At 47.6% G+C, this 22,530-nt stretch overlaps 1 protein-coding gene across 1 annotated transcript in view; it reads left to right on the forward strand.

Moving 5' to 3' along the window:
• The window catches only part of LOC137544567 (uncharacterized), a 24,983-nt gene extending 10,368 nt beyond the window's left edge, over positions 1-14,615 (forward strand). Inside the window, exons 3-4 of the mRNA XM_068265667.1 lie at positions 2,230-2,943; positions 12,777-14,615. Coding sequence (XP_068121768.1) covers positions 2,230-2,943; positions 12,777-13,939 — 1,877 coding nt within the window. The 3' untranslated portion in view covers positions 13,940-14,615. The remainder of the gene's footprint in view (positions 1-2,229; positions 2,944-12,776) is intronic.
• Positions 14,616-22,530: the final 7,915 nt, after the last annotated feature.

Here is a 22,530-nt window from a genome sequence, read left to right on the forward strand (position 1 = left end):
GACACACATAGTACATCACCTGGAATAATATACAGGATACTTTTTATCCCCATAATCAAAAAGTGGGTGGAGACAAATACAAATGTCACTGGGGAAATGTAAACTGCAGCCATTCTTACACTGTTAATGGCAGGGTTCTCAAACTTTGCACAGTTGGTCACTGGGTGACTGAGATTAATATTCAGGAAAAGTGGGTGGAGCCTACAAAAGTCAATCAAAATTCACCTATTGATTTTCAAGGGGAATATTTAATTGCTGCCATTCTTGCACTGTTAATGGCACAACCCCCAAACTGGGTACAGTTGGTCACTGGGTGACTGGGGTTCAAATTCAGAAACGGGGGTGGGGCCACAAACAGCCAATCAGATTTGTTTCATTCCAATGCAAATTATTGATGCCAAAAACCGCAAAGCTCACAAACTAGGTAATTAAGTAACTGAATGTTTGTGCATTGGGTTAGAAAAATAAATTATGCCCTGTGGACCTGGATTGCGACTGCTTATGATGTCACTGATTCCCATCTTCCAATCAGGCGCAGAGGCTGGATAGTGTGTTGGTTAGAGGCACTGGTTGTGACATAGGAGTGCAATATACTGTACAATAGTAAAGTGAAAGAGAGTTCACCCCTATATAATAGCAATGATCAATTAAAGGGAAGGTTCAGGGAAACGTTTAAAAAAATAAAAATCCATATCCACTTACCTGGGGCTTCCTCCAGCCCGTGGCAGGCAGGAGGTGCCCTCGCCGCCGCTCCAGAGGCTTCCGGTCGTCTTCGGTGGCCGACCCGACCTGGCCAGGCCGGCTGCCAGGTCGGGCTCTTCTGCGCTCCAAGGACGGGCTCTTCTGCGTCCCACGCGGGCGCGCTGACGTCATCGGATGTCCTCCGGGCTGTACTGCGCAGGCGCAGTAGTTCTGCGCCTGCGCAGTAAAGCCCGGAGGACGTCCAATGACGTCAGCGTGCCCGCGTGGGACGCAGAAGAGCCCGTCCTTGGAGCGCAGAAGAGCCCGACCTGGCAGCCGGCCTGGCCAGGTCGGGTCGGCCACCGAAGACGACCGGAAGCCTCTGGAGCGGTGGCGAGGGCACCTCCTGCCTGCCACGGGCTGGAGGAAGCCCCAGGTAAGTGGATATGGATTTTTATTTTTTTAAGCGTTTCCCTGAACCTTCCCTTTAAGCAACAAATTCAAGACATGTTTACCAGCCCAAACGTATGTTATAATGTATAAACCATAAGTTTTATTATGCTAGTAAAATTTGTATACATGGCGGACAGACGTCAAGCATATAACAGCTGTAGACCACCACCTGACACAGACCTGGGCAAACTTTACACGGCCCGGCTGCATGCTACGGACCTCTGGCCACATTCCTAAACTACTCAACCCCCCCTGCAGAGTTGCAAGTGGGCGATATGTGGGGGTTATCTGCTCGCTGATTCCAGCGTTACATCTCCATGGCTACAGGGCGTCACATGACACGCCGTCAAGACATGCCAGGGTGTACCATGTATGACTAAAACTGCACCATGTATGATCACCACTCCTCCTACTACACTCCTTCATGTTCTCATGACCACTGATCTCCACATTATCCATTAATTCTCCTGCCTCCCAGGCTCCTCCCCCAGCCTCATGGCCCTGCCCACTCAGTCCCCGCACAACTCCTCCTACTACACTACTTCATGTTCACGTGACTGCTGATCTCTACATTATCCATTAACTCCCCTGCCTCCCAGGCTCCCTCCCCTAGCCCCATGGCCCTGCCCACTCAGTCCCCGCACAACTCCTCCTACTACACTACTTCATGGTCACGTGACTGCTTATCTCCACATTATCCATTAACTCTCCTGCCTCCCAGGTTCCGCCCCCAGCCCCATGGCCCTGCCCACTCAGTCCCCGCACAACCCCTCCTACTACACTACTTCATGTTCACGTGACTGCTGATCTCCACATTATCTATTAACTCTCCTGCCTCCCAGGTTCCGCCCCCAGCCCCATGGCCCTGCCCACTCAGTCCCCGCACAACCCCTCCTACTACACTACATGTTCACGTGACTGCTGATCTCCACATTATCCATTAACTCTCCTGCCTCCCAGGTTCCGCCCCCAGCCCCATGGCCCCGCCCACTCAGTCCCCGCACAACCCCTCCTACTACACTCCTTCATGTTCACATGAACGCTGATCTCCACATTATCCACCAGCTGACCTCATTATTTGCTCTTTTATTTCAGATGCCAAAACCTGCCGAGATTGTAACGCTACATCTGCAATCACCTGCATGGACCACACAAGCTACGTGACATGTACCTGCAATAGTGGATATGTGGGGGATGGTCTGAACTGCACAGCTCTGACATATTGCGGTTCGTCCAAGTGCTGCCCTGCTGGCTACAGCTGGAATGCACAGACAAAGTCATGCGTCGATAACAACGAGTGCGCTGACTCCACCCTGAACAAGTGTTCCCCAACAGAAACCTGTTACAACAAGAATGGCAACTACTTGTGTGCAACCAACAAAACTGCCTCATGCGGGGGAACAACCTGCAGCAGTAACCTGGACTGCCTGAGAATGAGTGGGGCTGCTCAATGTGCTGATCCTTGTTCCAACTACCAGGTGCTGAATGGAGCCAACCGACTGGCCACCATCAACTCCACTGGAAGATTCTCCACTGACCGCAACCTCGTTGGTTGGTTCCGTTATTCTGGCACTGGATCCAGCCTGAAGGAAGGGTGTGTTGGATCACTGAAGTGTGGTTCCCTGGAGCCGTTCTCTCTCGGAGGAAGCCACCCAAAGATTGAAGATGGGATCAAGATGGTGCCTCTGCTGATTAACAGTGTGGGCCCTATCTGTAACACAGGGGCCAATATATCAGTAAAGGCCTGTCCAGGTGGATACTATGTGTACAAGTTCTCTGGGACCCTCAAATACGATGTCTATTGCACAGGTGAGTCATTATACTGCACAGGTGAGTCACTATACTGCACAGGTGAGTCATTATACTGCACTGGTGAGTCCCTATACTGCACAGGTGAGTCCCTGTACTGTACAGGTGAGTCACTGTACTGTACAGGTGAGTCCCTGTACTGCACAGGTGAGTCACTATACTGTACAGGTGAGTCACTGTACTGCACAGGTGAGTCACTGTACTGCACAGGTGAGTCACTATACTGCACATGTTAGGCACTATACTGTACAGGTGAGTCACTATACTGCACAGGTGAGTCACTATACTGCACAGGTGAGTCACTATACTGCACAGGTGAGTCACTATACTGTACAGGTGAGTCACTGTACTGCACAGGTGAGCCACTGTACTGCGCAGGTGAGTCACTATACTGTGCAGGTGAGCCACTATACTGCACAGGTGAGTCACTATACTGCACATGTTAGGCACTATACTGTACAGGTGAGTCACTGTACTGCACAGGTGAGTCACTATACTGTAAAGGTGAGTCACTATACTGTACAGGTGAGCCACTGTACTGCACAGGTGAGTAACTATACTGTGCAGGTGAGCCACTATACTGCACATGTGAGGCGCTATACTGTGCAGGTGAGTCCCTGTACTGCACAGGTGAGTCACTGTACTGCACAGGTGAGTCACTATAATGCACAGGTTAGGCGCTATACTGTGCAGGTGAGTCACTGTATTGCACAGGTGAGTCCCTATACTGCACAGGTGAGTCACTGTACTGCACAGGTGAGCCACTGTACTGCACAGGTGAGGCATAATACTGCACAGGTGAGTCAATATACTGTAAAGGTGAGTCACTGTACTGCACAGGTGAGTCATTATACTTTACAGGTAAGTCACTATACTGTACAGGGGAGTCACTGTACTGCACAGGTGAGTCCCTGTACTACACAGGTGAGGCATAATACTGCACAGGTTAGTCACTATACTACACAGGTGAGGCGCTATACTGTGCAGGTGAGTCACTGTACTGCACAAGTGAGTCGCTATACTGCACAGGTGAGTCACTATACTGCACAGGTGAGGCACTATACTGCAGAAGTAAGTCACTATACTGCAGAGGTGAGGCACTATACTGCACAGGTAAGTCACTGTACTGCACAGGTGAGTCACTATCCTTTACAGGTGAGTCACTATACTGCACAGGTGAGGCACTATACTGCACAGGTGAGGCACTATACTGCACAGGTGAGATGCTATACTGCACAGGTGAGGCACTGTACTGCACAGGTGAGTCACTATACTGCACAGGTGAGTCACTGTACTGCACAGGTGATTCACTATACTGCACAGGATAGTCATTATACTGCACAGGTGAGTCACTATGCTGCACACGTGAGACGCTATACTGCACAGGTGAGGCACTGTACTGCACAGGTGATTCACTATGCCTCACAGGATTGTCACTATACTGCACAGGTGAGTCACTATGCTGCACAGGTGAGTCACTGTACTGCACAGGTGATTCACTATACTGCACAGGTGAGTCACTATGCTGCACAGGTGAGGTACTATACTGCACAGGTGAGTCACTATACTGCACAGGTGAGGCACTGTACTGCACAGGTGAGTCACTATACTGCACAGGATAGTCACTATACTGCACAGGTGAGTCACTATGCTGCACAGGTGAGTCACTGTACTGCACAGGTGATTCACTATACTGCACAGGATAGTCACTATACTGCACAGGTGAGTCACTATGCTGCACAGGTGAGTCACTGTACTGCACAGGTGAGTCACTGTACTGCACAGGTGATTCATAATACTGCACAGGTGAGGTACTATACTGCACAGGTGAGTCACTATACTGCACAGGTGAGTCACTGTACTGCACAGGATAGTCACTATACTGCACAGGTGAGTCACTATGCTGCACAGGTGAGTCACTGTACTGCACAGGTGATTCATAATACTGTACAGGTGAGGTACTATACTGCACAGGTGAGTCACTATACTGCACAGGTGAGTCACTGTACTGCACAGGTGAGGCGCTATACTGCACAGGTGAGGCACTATACTGCACAGGTGAGTCACTGTACTGCACAGGTGAGTCACTGTACTGCACAGGTGAGTCACTATGCTGCACAGGTGAGTCACTGTACTGCACAGGTGAGTCACTATGCTGCACAGGTGAGTCACTGTACTGCACAGGTGAGTTTAGTTTTTATTCCTTTTGTGCTGCCTTTCCACATTTTACTTTGAACTGGTAGGAGCTATTATGTTTTCTGACACATTATTGTTCTTCCATTTGAGGGCCACATAGTCCTAGGTGTAGTCTGTTGTTTTCAATCAATGTAGACAACAGCTGTGTTTGTTATTGGGCTTAAGAGTGTAAAATGTGTGAAGTTTTTTGTTCCGTATAATTTTTTCCCCTTTCCAGGTGAGACATTTTTATGAAATACTTTGCCTGCAATTCAATACACTTTTCTCCTGACTTTTCTCCCAGGAGAAAATGTTTTCTTATTTTGTATAAAAGAGCTTTTTAGTACTTAACCGAATCCGGACCGACGCAGTACGAATCTACGTCCAGCAGGTGGTGCTGCGCCCCTGACTGGACGTAAACTCTACGTCGCATTGACCGCGCGTACCGGCCGTTTACTGCCGATCATGCCACTCCCACCGCTCATGCCATTCTGTCCCTGCCGCAGGCTCCTCTCTCTGCCGACTCTATGACGGCAGAGCACTGTGAGCCGGGCAGGAGCAGCTTTCATTGGCTCCTGACGCTGTCACTCAATGTAAGCCAATGGGAACGGCTCCTGCCCGGCTCACAGTGCTCTGCCGTCATAGAGTCGGCAGAGAGAGGAGCCTGCGGCGGGGACAGAATGGCATGAGCGGTGGGAGCGGCAGATTTTTCCGGCGATTCCTCAGGAAGCGACGTTTTACTGTACCAGCAGAGAACCAGAGGCGTTGGAAAAAAGCTTTCATACATACCTGAGGCTTCCTCCAGACCCATAAGCCTGGATCGCTCCCACGCCGCCATCCTCCGCTGCCTCTATCCGCCGGTACCGGGTCCCGTACTTTTGGCCAGTCGAGCCAAGCGCAGTGTGTCACTTGCGGTGGACGCGGCCAATAGTACGCAAGAGCAGGGACTCCTCCATATCCTTACGCATGCGCCTCCATACTACGCAGGCGCATGCATAAGGATATGGAGGGAGTCCCTGCTCTTGCGTACAGGGCCGCTCCTAGACTTTTTGCTGCCGAGGCAAACTTGTGAGGAGAGGATGTGTCCCCCCCCCCCCCCCCCCCCGGATTTGTAATGATTGCACAGCACGCGACAATTTGCACTGCATGTTATAGCTGCAGTGAGCCCTCAAAAATGCACCCTTAGTATAGGTAGGTAGTCAGTTATAGGTGCCCCCAGTGTTGGTAGCTTGGTACAGTTGCCCCAGTATAGGTTGGCCAGTATAGGTTCACTTCCTGTTTTTGCCTGGTGCCGTCCCCAGACTTCTGCCGCCTGAGGAAGTCGACTCACTTGGCATCATGGGTGGACCGGGCCTGCAATGCAAAGCGAGATATTTCAAGCCTATATTTGTTATAATTTTGATGATTATGGCTTACAGCTCATGAGAACCCCAAAAATTAAAATCTCTGCCTATTAGAATATTGTGAAAATGTTCAATATTCTTGGCTCAAAGTGTCAGACTCAAATCAGCTAATTCATTCAAAACACCTGCAAAGGGCTCCTATTTCTTATATTAGTTTCACCTTTTAAGTTGAATGACTGAAATAAATGCACTTTTGCACAATATTCTAATTTTTCGAGTTTCACCACTAGTGCTTTATCGCTGATTGTTGCTGCTCCTATAGCACCTCCTGCTGGAGCACCAGCAGTATTACATGCCTCTAAAGTAACTAGATCTAAAGAGGAAGCTGCTATTTAAAGGGGCATTATGGCAAAAAATTGTAAAATTTAAAATATGTGCAAACACATACAAATAAGAAGTACATTTTTTCCAGAGTAAATTGAGCCATAAATGTCTCTTCTCCTATGTTGTTGTCACTTACACTGTAGGTAGTAGCAATCTGACAGAAGTGACAGGTTTTGGGCTAGTCCATCTCTTCATAGGGGATTCTCAGCAAGGCTTTTATTCTTTATAAAGATATTCTCTAAAAAGGATTTAACCTTCCTGGCGGTAAGCCCGAGCTGAGCTCGGGCTATGCCTCGCAGGAGGATATCTCTGCCCCTGGTGGGGCGATTTGCTCAAGTGCTGTGCGCGCAGCTAGCACTTTGCTAGCCGCGCGCACAGCTTGATCGCCGCCGCTCTGCGGCGATCGCCCGCACGCAGCGGCTGAAGAGGGCCCCCGCCAGAGCCCTGCGCTGCCCGGACCAATGAGTTCCAGGCAGCGCTATGGGCTGGATCGGAGGCGTCTGACGTCAGGACGTCGGCTGACGTCCATGACGTCATTCCGATCGTCGCCATGGCGACAGGAGAAGCCAAACAGGGGAACGCGTTATATACGCGTTCCCCTGTTTGCTATTGATGCCGGCGACGATCGCACTAGAGGGACACGTGCGCCCTCTAGTGGTGTTTCATGTAGCCAGTACTCTGGTAGCTTTACATGAAACAAAAAAAAAAATAAAAAAAATGGATTTCTGCCTAAGTGGCAGAAAAAATTAACCGCCAGGAGGGTTAAACAATGATGTTGGCCAGCTTCCCTGCTCGCTACACCTTTTTTTGGCAGTTGGACAGAGCAACTGTCATTCACTAAGTGCTTTTGAAAATAAATAAATCCCTGAGAATCCCCTATGAAGAGATGGACATTTTACTCTGGAAAAAATGTACTTCTTATTTGTCTAGGTTTGCACATATTTTAAATTGTAAAATGTTTCGCCATAGTGCCCCTTTAAGAAGATTCAAGAAAAATCTCCAGCCATGGTACATTTTTAAAAATTTAATCTGCAAGGCCAGATCCACACTATAAGTGCTTTTATGAGCGCTTGTGTTTGATTAGTGCTTGCTGAGCGCTTGTTAAAAAAGAGGAAGATAGGTGGACAGGAGAAGCTTGTCTGTCTCGTTACTTGCTGGAAGGTGAGTTAATTACCTCTCCTCCCTTCCTGCAATCCTCTTCCTGTCCCTGACCATCCCACAACCAATAAGAAATTGGGACGGCCCCTCCACTTCCTGCCTGAGGAATGCTCTTACTGGCTAGCTTGGGGGGGGGGGGCAGTTCTGGCCTGATTGGAGCACAGTGATATCTGTAGCTCAGACATGCCTGTAACCTGTATGAATGTAACATACTTGACCAATGTTGTAGTAATCATGGAACATATGGCTTTAATATTGCATCATTGGATATCTGAGGAAGGTTGATCGGAACAATCGAATTTCCGATTTCAACGAAATTTCGTGTTTCGCAGGCAAATACCGAATTTGGTTTTCCGAATTTTCGTGTTCCGAGGGCATTTTCTTTTGAATTGAATGGCGCTGAATTTTGCGGTTAATGGTAAAGTCCCCGTGCATGCTATCATTGCCAAATTATCCACATATATTAAAGGAGAACTGTAGAGAGAGGTGTATGGAGGCTGCCATATTTATTTCCATTTAAGCTATACCAGTTACCTGGCTGGCCTGCTAATGCTCTGCCTCTAATACTTTCAGCCATAGCCCCTGAACAAGCATGCAGCAGGTCAGGTTTTTCTGACAATTTTGACAGATATGACAAGATTAGCTGCATGCTTGTTTCTGGTGTGATTCAGACACTACTGCAGCCAAATACATCAGCAGGGCTGCCAGGCAAATAGTATTGCTTAAATGGAAATAAATAAGGAAGCCTCCATTACCGCTCACTGCAGTTCTCCTTTAAGCAGATAAGTAGGAACATGGTAAAAAAATGTGTGAAATGACCTTATAGTTTTTGAGAAAAACGATTTCAAAGTTTCATAGGAAAAATGTTTTTACTAGGGTGCCTGATCCAGGGGGCTGAGCGGATCAGGTTGCCTCCAAAAACCACCGCTCCTGCGGGCCGCAATGGAACACTTTCACTTTTGTGACCTCTGGGTCACGATTCATTCTCTCATTCACAGCGTGCAGGGAGGCGGGGGGAGCAGCAGGGGGCGCGGCCAAGGAGAAAGAGCTGCCCAATGGCAGCTTAGGAAACCCTGCAGGAACGCCCCTGGCGGGCATTTTGAACCAGGAATTCCTCTCCTACATGTTTACTTCCAAGATGGCGACAAATATTGCGGCTAATCTCGGCTAGCTATAACGCGGCGATGGGGGGGCAGAGATCGGCGGTGTGGGGTCACAGACGCATGTCATTAGGCAGAGAACATGTCTCTGCGTCCTATCTGCCCCCTCCTTTGGTTCTTTTTAAACTGTGTAAAATGACACGGTGCTGCTTTCCGAGTTCTGTATACACAGAGGCGTAGCTATGGGTGGGCAAGGGGGTACACATTTCCCCGGGCGCAGCACTGTAAGGGGGCGCAGAGCATGGCCACCGCACCCCCAAGTGAGTGAGAGGTGGCTCGCTGGCTGCCAAAAGTGCCCCTACTTCTCTCCCTCCCTCTGCAGCAGAACAAGGGGGGCACATCTAACTAATTATAGGGGGTACATCTGGCTATCTAAACGAGGGGAAGGGAGGCACATCTGGCTATCTAAAGGGGGCACATTTGGTTATCTAAAGGGGGGGAAGGGGGACACATCTGGCTATCTAAACAGCATTTGTACATTTTGCTAAAAACCCATGACCACACCCACATTCTGATGCGTGGCCATACCCAATTTGTCCAGAGGGGGGCGCAGAAACAGTTTTTGTCCCCGGGCGCTGAAAAGCCTAGCTACACCTCTGTGTATACATATTGTATACCTTTCATGAAAACTGACAGTAGATACATGAATCCAGGAGCACCGATTCCGGCACAATAGTGATGGGGTGCCAAGGTCCACACCCCAGTACCAAGGGGTCACCACAATGTAGAGACTTCCAAGGACCGGCATCACGCTGTATATTATAGTGCAATGAACTTTTATTGCAGCATCAAGTAAATAATAGCAACTTTGCTGCCAGTGGCGTAACTAGAACTCATTGGGTCCCCCAGCGAAACTTTGGATGAGGGCCCCCCTTGACCCTACTGAACACTGAATAGAACCTGTCTGCAAATCTGTGTCTGCAAAACTTTGTACGATTCCTTATCAGTGACTGAGCAGATGCAGTCATTAGAAAAAATGTGTAAACAGCAGAATTTTTTTTTCTCCATACCCTTAGTTGTCAGTCTCTAAGGACAGGGAAAAGAAACTCCTCCCCCACGGGGCCCCCTGCAGCTTCTGGGCCCCCCTGCAGCTGCATCCCTTGCAGGGTCTAATGTTACGCCCCTAGTTGCTGCTGATGATCTTCCCTGCTGCCAGACTCGTGATTGCCTGCTTGTGTTGCTGGATCCCGACTTTAGCCATGCCCCTGGTCTTCCCAATGTAGACCAGACCACATGGACATTTCAGGCCATACACCACAAAACGAGTGTAGCAATAAAATCAATTTGAAATGTACATTCTTTACCTGTATGTGCATGTGGTGCGTAGTTCCCCTCACGATCGCATTACAGCAATTATACTCAAGGCACGGAAAGGTACCACGCCTTGACACCGTTGCAACATCGCTAACTTCTCTTTTGATATCAGAATTGCATACGTAATCACAAATCGATTTGCCCTTTTTTGCATGGCAAATAATGGTGGCTCCTGAAACAACTGACCATACTGTTTATCCAACTGCAGAATAGACCAGTTGTCCCCATGCAGGCTGGGAATGCCAGAATGCAGAGCCCCGGCTGAGTGGGGCTTCACACCCTGAACTATACCAGTCCGCATGGCCCATGGTATGGGGGGGCTCCAGGGGAGAGGGGTGGCCAAGCCTTCCCCTTCCCCCCCCCCCCCCCTCCCCGGAGCCCATGTCAAATCCATGGACAATGGGCTCTTCCCCACCTCCGGCGCCCCATGATGAGGTGGGGGCGTCTGATGTTCTGGGCGGGGGTTCATGGTGGCATCCTGGAGTTCCCCTTCAACAAATGGTTCCCTGGAGGCCTGCCCCCTCCTCAGGAGAAATGAATATAGGGGTACTGATGGACCTCTTACCCATTTCCGCAGAGCTATAAAAAGAAATAAAATCACGACGACGAAAACAGTCCTTTATTTTTGTAAATTAGCCAGGGATACTTACTTTGCGATGATCCCATGCCAGTATCCTTAGAAGTAGTCCCACGTCAGTATCCTCTGAGGAGACGTAGTCCCACGTCAGTATCCTCTGAGGAGAAGTAGTCCCACGTCAGTATCCTCTGAGGAGAAGTAGTCCCACGTCAGTATCCTCTGAGGAGAAGTAGTCCCACGTCAGTATCCTCTGAGGAGAAGTAGTCCCACGTCAGTATCCTCTGAGGAGAAGTAGTCCCACGTCAGTATCCTCTGAGGAGACGTAGTCCCACGTCAGTATCCTCTGAGGAGAAGTAGTCCCACGTCAGTATCCTCTGAGGAGAAGTAGTCCCACGTCAGTATCCTCTGAGGAGACGTAGTCCCACGTCAGTATCCTCTGAGGAGAAGTAGTCCCACGTCAGTATCCTCTGAGGAGAAGTAGTCCCACGTCAGTATCCTCTGAGGAGAAGTAGTCCCACGTCAGTATCCTCTGAGGAGAAGTAGTCCCACGTCAGTATCCTCTGAGGAGAAGTAGTCCCACGTCAGTATCCTCTGAGGAGAAGTAGTCCCATGTCAGTATCCTCTGAGGAGAAGTAGTCCCACGTCAGTATCCTCTGAGGAGAAGTAGTCCCACGTCAGTATCCTCTGAGGAGAAGTAGTCCCACGTCAGTATCCTCTGAGGAGAAGTAGTCCCACGTCAGTATCCTCTGAGGAGAAGTAGTCCCACGTCAGTATCCTCTGAGGAGAAGTAGTCCCACGTCAGTATCCTCTGAGGAGAAGTAGTCCCACGTCAGTATCCTCTGAGGAGAAGTAGTCCCACGTCAGTATCCTCTGAGGAGAAGTAGTCCCACGTCAGTATCCTCTGAGGAGAAGTAGTCCCACGTCAGTATCCTCTGAGGAGAAGTAGTCCCACGTCAGTATCCTCTGAGGAGAAGTAGTCCCACGTCAGTATCCTCTGAGGAGAAGTAGTCCCACGTCAGTATCCTCTGAGGAGAAGTAGTCCCACGTCAGTATCCTCTGAGGAGAAGTAGTCCCACGTCAGTATCCTCTGAGGAGAAGTAGTCCCACGTCAGTATCCTCTGAGGAGATCTCACCACCACCCTCCCACACCGACAAACTCCCGCCGCTACATGGCCCATAGACAATTTTTTTGCCATGTTCCTACTCATTTCCTTAATATATGTAGCAAATGATGATAATAGCATGAACGGAGTCTCTACAATTAACCGCGGAAGTTGGCGCTATTGAGTTCAATGGAAAATAGAATGTGGTACTTGGAACTGCCGAATTTCGATGCCGAGAGCTCATATTCCTCCCCTGGGTCAGTTCTAGACTTTTTGCTGCCTGAGGCAAACTCGTCCCCACCCCCCACTGATATGGAATGATCACACAGACCCGACAATAGCACGTTGGCTGGCTGTGAGTCTGTGACAAACAAACTGCTCACCTTCAGCCCTTCCATTCCTCCTCAGGAAGGTACACACAGTGCAAACATGCTGCCCCCGAAATCTCTGCACCTGATGCAAAGGTTTCACCTTGCTTCATGAGAGAACCGGCCCTGCCTCTGGGCAGTACAGGGAGTTGATGAATGGCGATTAGAACAAATATTCAGCCTGTAAACAGCAAGTGTCTGTCTTGTAGCAGGCGGGAAAAGACTGAAATATTTATTCTGTTTCATTTCAGATCCTGTGATAAATATTCCAACTGCAACCGCACCGCCAGCAACGTCCCCAACGACCAGATCTACTCCCCAAACGGCACCACCAAATACTAACCAAACTGCACCAGTGCCTGTTAACCAAACTGCACCCCCAAATACTAACCGTACTGCACCAGTGCCTATTAACCAAACTGCTCCAATGCCTATTAACCAAACTGCACCCCCAAATACTAACCGTACTGCACCAGTGCCTATTAACCAAACTGCTCCAGTGCCTTTTAACCTAACTGCACCCCCAAATACTAACCGTACTGCACCAATGCCTATTAACCAAACTGCACCCCCAAATACTAACCGTACTGCACCAGTGCCTATTAACCAAACTGCTCCAGTGCTTTTTAACCTAACTGCACCACCTAATACTAACCGTACTGCACCCAAGCCTATTAACCAAACTGCTCCAGTGCCTTTTAACCTAACTGCACCACCAAATACTAACCGTACTGCACCCACGCCTATTAACCAAACTGCTCCAGTGCCTTTTAACCTAACTGCACCACCAAATACAAACCGCACTGCACCCAAGCCTATTAACCAAACTGCTCCAGTGCCTTTTAACCTAACTGCACCCCCAAATACTAACCGTACTGCACCAATGCCTATTAATCAAACTGCACCCCTAAATACTAACCGTACTGCACCAGTACCTATTAACCAAACTGCTCCAGTGCCTTTTAACCTAACTGCACCCCCAAATACTAACCGTACTGCACCAATGCCTATTAACCAAACTGCACCCCCAAATACTAACCGTACTGCACCAGTGCCTATTAACCAAACTGTACCAGTGCCTTTTAACCTAACTGCACCACCTAATACTAACCGTACTGCACCCAAGCCTATTAACCAAACTGTACCAGTGCCTTTTAACCTAACTGCACCACCAAATACTAACCGTACTGCACCCAAGCCTATTAACCAAACTGCTCCAGTGCCTTTTAACTTAACTGCACCCCCAAATACTAACCAAACTGTAACTGTAACTATTTCCTCAGTTCCAGGGACAAACAATTCTTTGGTCACTACCGTCTCCCCCGTACAATCTGTGGTTTCATTCATACAGCAAATCCTTGCCCAACTTCAGCAACTACTTAGCAACATACTAAGTGCTTTCAAACTCAACTAAGAAGACCACCATAGCCCCATTCATCTCACCCATCAGATCATACCTTCAATCAGATCATATCTTTCATCAGATCATATCTTCTACTGGATCATATCTTTCATCAGATCATATCTTCCATCGAATCACATCTTCCATCAGATCATCTCACCCATCGGATCATATCTTCTATTGGATCATATATTCCATAAGATCATATCTTTCATCAGATCATCTCACCCATCAGATTATATCTTTCATCAGATCATATGTTCCATCAGATCATATCTTCCATCAGATCATATCTTCCATCAGATCAGGGAAGCAGCAGAATTTGCTAGCTTAGCAGTTTACTAAAGTCTTAATTTCTGTTAATCAATGTCTTGAGAAATCTGTTGTACGTTATTCTGATATTCTCACAACATGTCACTGAGGTGACGGGGTGGCTGAGAAAACGTACCGTATCTCCTGAATGATCTCTTACTTATAAATGTATGACTTATCTCTCTTTATCTCTGCCTGGGGTGGATGTGCATGCCAGTGGTAAGATTGCCTCCACTTTCAGCTAATGTCCATTGAGATGACAGCGGCTATATAACACCCCGCTCGATAAGTACCTCAATGTATGTTTTATATACTGATGAAATTTAAAGTGATACACAACTGCCTGAAATAAAGATGACATTGTATGTCTAATAAATCCGTCTCTGGAGTAATCACTAATGATCTCTGATGAGCGCTGCGTAATATGTTGGCGCTTTATAAATACAATAAATAAATAAAATAAATAAATAATGATCTCTGAAGTGGTCACTGTCGAGAACCACAAGGGACGATCCTTGATTGGGTCAATCGCTCAGATTCAGAAACTCGGTCTCGCAGTCGCTTTGCGCATAGATGCCCATATGTGGATTCGCAATCTATGAACCGACTAGCCGAAAGGAGCGTTCTGACTCCAAAGGATTCACCACACACACATACACAGTTCAAATGCTTGCCACCACGTGCGAGTCAGCACAGGACTGTAACTATTTTAACACACTGCGAACACTGTAACGTAACCCTTAGCAGTATGCAGGGATCAGCGCCAGATCTGTCTATCTGTGCCAGATTCAAGCATACGGGTTGTAAGTACAAGATACTATAGGACACAAGGTAACGTTTTCGGAGGAGTAAGTATGATTGTGAATGTTCAGGAACAGGTCATAACCATAAAATTATTTTTAAACGTTTTAATAACAAAAATGCATTACGCACATTTACATACACCAATTAACATATAAACACAAAGCTTAAAATAAAAGGGAAAAATTGTGAAAAGTTTACTTAACTTAGCAGTCCTTGTGAGATATTGAATGAAATAAAGTCCAGTTCAAATGCAGGCATTGATATCAAAAAGTCCTTGAAACAAAACATGTGTTCGGTCGCATGTATGGAGACAGTTTCTGGTTGGTGGTATTTGGAGAACTGGGAGGGGTCGTTACTGCCCATCTGAATTTTGGGGCTGGCTTATGTGAAAAATAGGTGTGTTTACCCCCTGGTCAGCACAGGGGCAGCCCCCAGGTCACAAGCAGAAAGTACAGCATTTTTTACACACACACACACACACACACACACACACACACACACACACACACACACACACACACACACACACACACACACACACACACTTTACACACACACACTTTGCACACACACACACACACACTTTACACACACACACACACACACACACACACACACACACACACTGTACACACACACACACACTGTACACACACACACACACACACACACTTTGCACACACACACTTTACACACACTTTACATACACTTTACACACACACACACACACACACAATCATACACACACATATACACACACACTGACACACACACATATATACACACACACACACACACACACACTGTACACACACACACACTGTACACACACACACTTTACACACACACACACTGTACACACACACACACACACACACACACAGTACACACACACACACTGTACACACACACACTTTACACACACACACACTTTACACACACACACACACACACACTTTACACACACACACACACACACACACACACACACAATCATACACACACATATACACACACACTGACACACACACATATATACACACACACACACACACACACACTGTACACACACACACTGTACACACACACACACTGTACACACACACACACTTTACACACACACACACTGTACACACACACACACACACACTTTACACACACACACACACACACTTTACACACACACACTGTACACACACACACACACTGTACACACACACACACACACACACTTTACACACACACACACACTTTACACACACACACACACTGTACACACACACACACTGTACACACACACTGTACACACACACACACACACTTTACACACACACACACACACACACACACACACACACACACACACACTGTACACACACACACACACACACACTGTACACACACACACACTGTACACACACACACTTTACACACACACACACTGTACACACACACACACACACACACAGTACACACACACACACTGTACACACACACACTTTACACACACACACACTTTACACACACACACACACACACACACTTTACACACACACACACACACACACACACACACACACACACACACACACACACAATCATACACACACATATACACACACACTGACACACACACATATATACACACACACACACACACACACACTGTACACACACACACTGTACACACACACACACTGTACACACACACACTTTACACACACACACACTGTACACACACACACACACACACTTTACACACACACACACACACACTTTACACACACACACTGTACACACACACACACACTGTACACACACACACACACACACACACTTTACACACACACACACACTTTACACACACACACACACTGTACACACACACACACTGTACACACACACACACACACACACACACACTTTACACACACACACACACACACACACACACACACACACTGTACACACACACACACTGTACACACACACACACACACTGTACACACACACACACACACTGTACACACACACACACACACAGCTCTACAATACACACAGGTCTACAACACTCCCAGCTCTACAATACACACACACACAGCTCTACAATACACCCAGCTCTACAATACACACACACACACTGTACACACACACACACACACACACACACACAAACACTGTGCACACACACACTCTTGCGATTTCGCTCTTTTTTTAGCGCTGAAAAGCGCTTGTGCAACGTTCGCTTCTTTGAATGTTTCTCACATAAGTGATGAGCTTTCTATCCAATGGCAAACGCGGCTCCTGTACCATTTTCTGAGCGCTTGCGATTCAATAGAGAGTATAGGGAAATCACAAATCGCTTGAAAAAGCGCTTTGAAAAGCAATTTCCCGAGCACTTCAATGAATAAATAAATTGTATTTATTCATATTTCCAGGTCAAAGAGTTCCCATCTTGACTGATGTCAGGAAGTGAAAAAAAATCATCGCTCCACAAAAGCGCTTAGAAAAGTGCAAAAGCAAAAATCGCCCAGAAAGCGCTTGTAAAAGCGCTTTAAAAACCACTCTATAAATCACTCAGTGCTTGTGATAGTGCTGGCGATTTATAACGTAAACAAGGCCACACACACAGATTGCTTCTGAGATCCACAGACAGCATGTTTCTAAAGGTGGCCACTAACTGTCCAATTTCTAGCGAAAAATCGTTCGAGCGATCAGAAATTCTCATCGTTCACTACACCATCAACTAACCAATCTTTGCTTCCTATCTATCACGACCACTAAGAAAATCCAAATTTTCGTTCGACGAAAATTCATTCGGGCGACATTTTTTTCGCTCGTTCATAATCGATTGTGTCCACCAATGGAGATTATTTACAACCAATCCGATCAGAATTTCTGATCGCTCGAACGATTTTTCGCTAGAAATTGGACCGTTAGTGGCCAGCTTAAAGGTGGCCACTAACAGTCCAATTTCTAGCGAAAAATCGTTCGAGCAATCAGAAATTCTGATCGGACGAAAAATCGTTCACTACATCATCAACTAACCAACCATTGCTTCCTATCTATCACGACCACCAAGAAAATCCAAACTTTCGTTCGACGAAAATTAATTCGGGCGACATTTTTTTTCACTCGTTCATAATCGATTGTATCCACCAATGGAGATTATTTACAACCAATCCAATCAGAATTTCTGATCGCTCAAACGATTTTTCGCTAAAAATTGGACCGTTAGTGGCCAGCTTTAGATTTACGCCCTATAGCTGAAAGGTGGTAAAGTTCCACCAGCCTGCATTCGCTTCTAGTGTTGGTGTCTGAATTCGGGACTTCACAATCTGGACCCTTGAATTCTCTGGAAGACCACACCTCAGCCCCGTATCAGCACCGCACAAGGGAACCAGGTCACGGGAGGTCACTTACTAGGACTTCATGTCACTCCAATGCTTTCTCCTTCCGGCTCCTGTGCAATATTCTATTTGGAGTCTATTATGTCTAGTCTATTACAATTTACAATGTTCATTAAAGTAAAGTTTTGGAGCCCCTGGGACTTTCTGCTGCTCACAGGATCAGTCTATATATGTTCTCTGGCTGAGATGGACTGTGCATATCTAGCTGTGAGAACCTGACTGAGGATTTAAGCTATTGAATGGCCTCCTGCCCCCCACCCAGGTCAGAGTCATGTGACAAGCACATGGTGGATGTCAGTAGTGCTGCCTCTCCAATGGGATGGAGAGCGGTGGCTGATGCAACACCTCCATCATGACAACAATCTCATCTCCTCACCCAGTGTTGGCCCCTTCTGACCTGAACTGGTTGCCTTAAAAACCTGGTGGAGTCTTTCTGTAATTCAAATGTTACATATCGAAATAAGGTTAGAGCGCATGGTTGCGGTCATAGGGCTTGATTCACAAAGCGGTGCTAACCTACTTAGCACGTCTAAAGTCTTTAGACGTGCTAACCAGGGTGCTAAGTAGGTTAGCACCGAATTATCTGATTCAGAAATTCGGTGCTAACCTACTTAGCACCCTGGTTAGCACGTCTAAAGACTTTAGACGTGCTAAGTAGGTTAGCACCGCTTTGTGAATCAAGCCCATAGTGTGAAGGATTTGGGGTTATGCTAACACAGGTGGAGTAGCAGGTAACACATTTCGTATAACTTTAAATTTGAGAAGGGCTGATGTGGGGATATTGGAGAAAAGAGCTGGTCAGAAATGCTGCTTTCTGATTTCACCAGAATTCTGCCTTCTAACAAGTGTCTTTCCTATTTCTGCGGCATGCTGCAGAAATCTACATTTCAGATTTGGAGTAGTTGGAGAACTTGCAGTTGTTGGAGTTGAAGGAGCAGTTGGAAAAGTTGGAGATGTTGGAGAAGTTGGGAAAGTGGGAGAGGTTGGAGCAGTTGGAGTTGTTAGAGAAGTTGGAGTAGTTGGAGAAGTTGGAGTTGAAGGAGCAGTTGGAGTTGTTAGAGAAGTTGGAGTTGTTGGAGTTGAAGGAGCAGTTGGAGTTGTTAGAGAAGTTGGAGTAGTTGGAGAAGTTGGAGTTGTTGGAGAAGTTGGACATGTTGGAGAAGTTGGAGTTGTTGAAGTTGAAGGAGAAGTTAGAGTTATTAGAGCAGTTGGAGTTGTTAGAGAAGTTGGATCAGTTGGAGTTGTTGGAGAAGTTGGAGTTGTTGGAAAAGTTGGACATGTTGGAAAAGTTGGAGTTGTTGAAGTTGAAGGAGAAGTTAGAGTTATTAGAGCAGTTGGAGTTGTTAGAGAAGTTGGAGCAGTTGGAGTTGTTGGAGAAGTTGGAGTTGTTGGAAAAGTTGGACATGTTGGAAAAGTTGGAGTTGTTGAAGTTGAAGGAGAAGTTAGAGTTATTAGAGCAGTTGGAGTTGTTAGAGAAGCTGGAGTTGTTGGAGAAGTTGAAGTTGTTGGAGAAGTTGGAGTTGAAGGAGCAGCTGGAGTTGTTAGAGAAGTTGGAGCAGTTGCAGTTGTTAAAGCAGTTGGAGTTGTTGGAGAAGTTGTAGTTGTTGGAAAAGGCCGGATTTGTACTTTCCAGTGCCCTAGGCCTGCTTTCACCAAGCGCTCCCCCCCCCCCCCCCCCCCCCAAAAAAAAAAAAAAAATAATTGTCCAGCACTCTGACTAGCAATCATTGGTTTGAATGGGCTCATCTCAATTGTGCTGCTCTACCTCCCATTGAACAAATAATTCCTGTAATTTGCGTTCCTGCCCGAATGTGCACAGCAGCCGATAGTGTTCTGGGCATGCATACTTGAGAAATGACGCTGATGTATGACCGGTACTTGTCAAGAATGCATAACACTGTACCGGCCTCGTGTGCTGTGCACATCTGGGCAGGAGCGAGAAATTACAGGGAGCGCGAGTGGCCAGAGCATGCGCTGCTTCTTTGTCCTCTGTGCGACTGGCTGCAGTCAGAGCCACAAACAGGTGGCAGGGAGCGCGAGTGGCAAAAGCATGTGCTGCTTCTTTGTCCTCTGTGTGACTGGCTGCAGTCAGAGCCACAAACAGGTGGCAGGGAGCGTGAGTGGCCAGAGCATGCGCTGCTTCTTTGTCCTCTGTGCGACTGGCTGCAGTCAGAGCCACAAACAGGTGACAGGGAGCGTGAGTGGCCAGAGCATGCGCTGCTTCTTTGTCCTCTGTGCGACTGGCTGCAGTCATAGCCACATACAGGTGACAGGGAGCGTGAGTGGCCAGAGCATGCGCTGCTTCTTTGTCCTCTGTGCGACTGGCTGCAGTCAGAGCCACAAACAGGTGACAGGGAGCGTGAGTGGACAGAGCATGCACTGCTTCTCTGTCCTCTGTGCGACTGGCTGCAGTCAGAGCCACAGACAGGTGGCAGGGCAGTGCGAGTGGCCAGAGCATGCGCTGCTTCTTTGTCCTCTGTGAGACTGGCTGCAGTCAGAGCCACAGACAGGTGGCAGGGCAGTGCGAGTGGCCAGAGCATGCACTGCTTCTTTGTCCTATGTGCGACTGGCTGCAGTCAGAGCCACAAACAGGTGACAGGGAGTGTGAGTGGCCAGAGCATGTGCTGCTTCTTTGTCCTATGTGCGACTGGCTGCAGTCAGAGCCACAAACAGGTGACAAGGAGCTCGAGTGGCCAGAGCATGCACTGCTTCTTTGTCCTCTGTGCGACTGGCTGCAGTCAGAGCCACAAATAGGTGACAGGGAGCGCGAGTGGCCAGAGCATGCGCTGCTTCTTTGTCCTCTGTGAGACTGGCTGCAGTCAGAGCCACAGACAGGTGACAGGGAGCGCGAGTGGCCAGAGCATGCGCTGCTTCTTTGTCCTCTGTGAGACTGGCTGCAGTCAGAGCCACAGACAGGTGACAGGGAGCGCGAGTGGCCAGAGCATGCGCTGCTTCTTTGTCCTCTGTGCGACTGGCTGCAGTCAGAGCCACAAACAGGTGACAGGGAGCGTGAGTGGACAGAGCATGCGCTGCTTCTCTGTCCTCTGTGCGACTGGCTGCAGTCAGAGCCACAGACAGGTGGCAGGGCAGTGCGAGTGGCCAGAGCATGCGCTGCTTCTTTGTCCTCTGTGAGACTGGCTGCAGTCAGAGCCACAGACAGGTGGCAGGGCAGTGCGAGTGGCCAGAGCATGCACTGCTTCTTTGTCCTATGTGCGACTGGCTGCAGTCAGAGCCACAAACAGGTGACAGGGAGTGTGAGTGGCCAGAGCATACGCTGCTTCTTTGTCCTATGTGCGACTGGCTGCAGTCAGAGCCACAAACAGGTGGCAGGGCAGTGCAATGGAGAGAAGCCCATCCAAACCAGAGAACAGGTAAGTAGCAAACATCCTGTCAGGACCCACTTTGGATGTTCTGTTGTAATTAGAGTGGACCTGAACTCAGAACTTCCTCTCTGCTCTAAAAGATACGCAACAACATAACCTTTAAATAAAAACATTTTTGTTACAGCTGATACAAATCCTGCAATAAATCTGCAGTGTGTCTACTTCCTGCTTTTATGGAAGCAGACATATTTTTAACATCCTGTGCTTTCAAATGAGCTTAGATGTTGTGGCAGTCAGGTGACACAGTGTAGAGATCAAATTACAACTTGTGATTAGTCACAGAGGAAGGGGAATTAGACAGACTCCCTAAATACATACATGGTACATTTCTCTGTTTTCCTTCTGTCCTGTGCAAGAGTTCAGCTCCACTTTAAAGCATCTGAATGATATTTATTTATATTTGCTGAAAAATCTACGTATCTCTTTTGAATGCTGAATGTACATATGGTGGTGTGCTCTAACATATTGACAGTATACGGAAACAAAGTCTGAAGAAGGCTTATTTAAATTGCCTTTAAAGGGAACCAGAGATGAATGTTTCACACAAAATAAACATATCAGTCGATAGTTTGTAAAGGATAAATACTCTACCTGATAATTTCGCCGCTCTGGTGTGCCTTTTTTAGTGTTTTTTATCCATTATTGCTCCAGGAAAAATCAAATATGGCCGCCGGCTTATATCCCTTCTGCTTCC

Source organism: Hyperolius riggenbachi, chromosome 2 (assembly GCF_040937935.1).
Source record: "Hyperolius riggenbachi isolate aHypRig1 chromosome 2, aHypRig1.pri, whole genome shotgun sequence".
Taxonomy (NCBI): Eukaryota; Metazoa; Chordata; class Amphibia; order Anura; family Hyperoliidae; genus Hyperolius; species Hyperolius riggenbachi.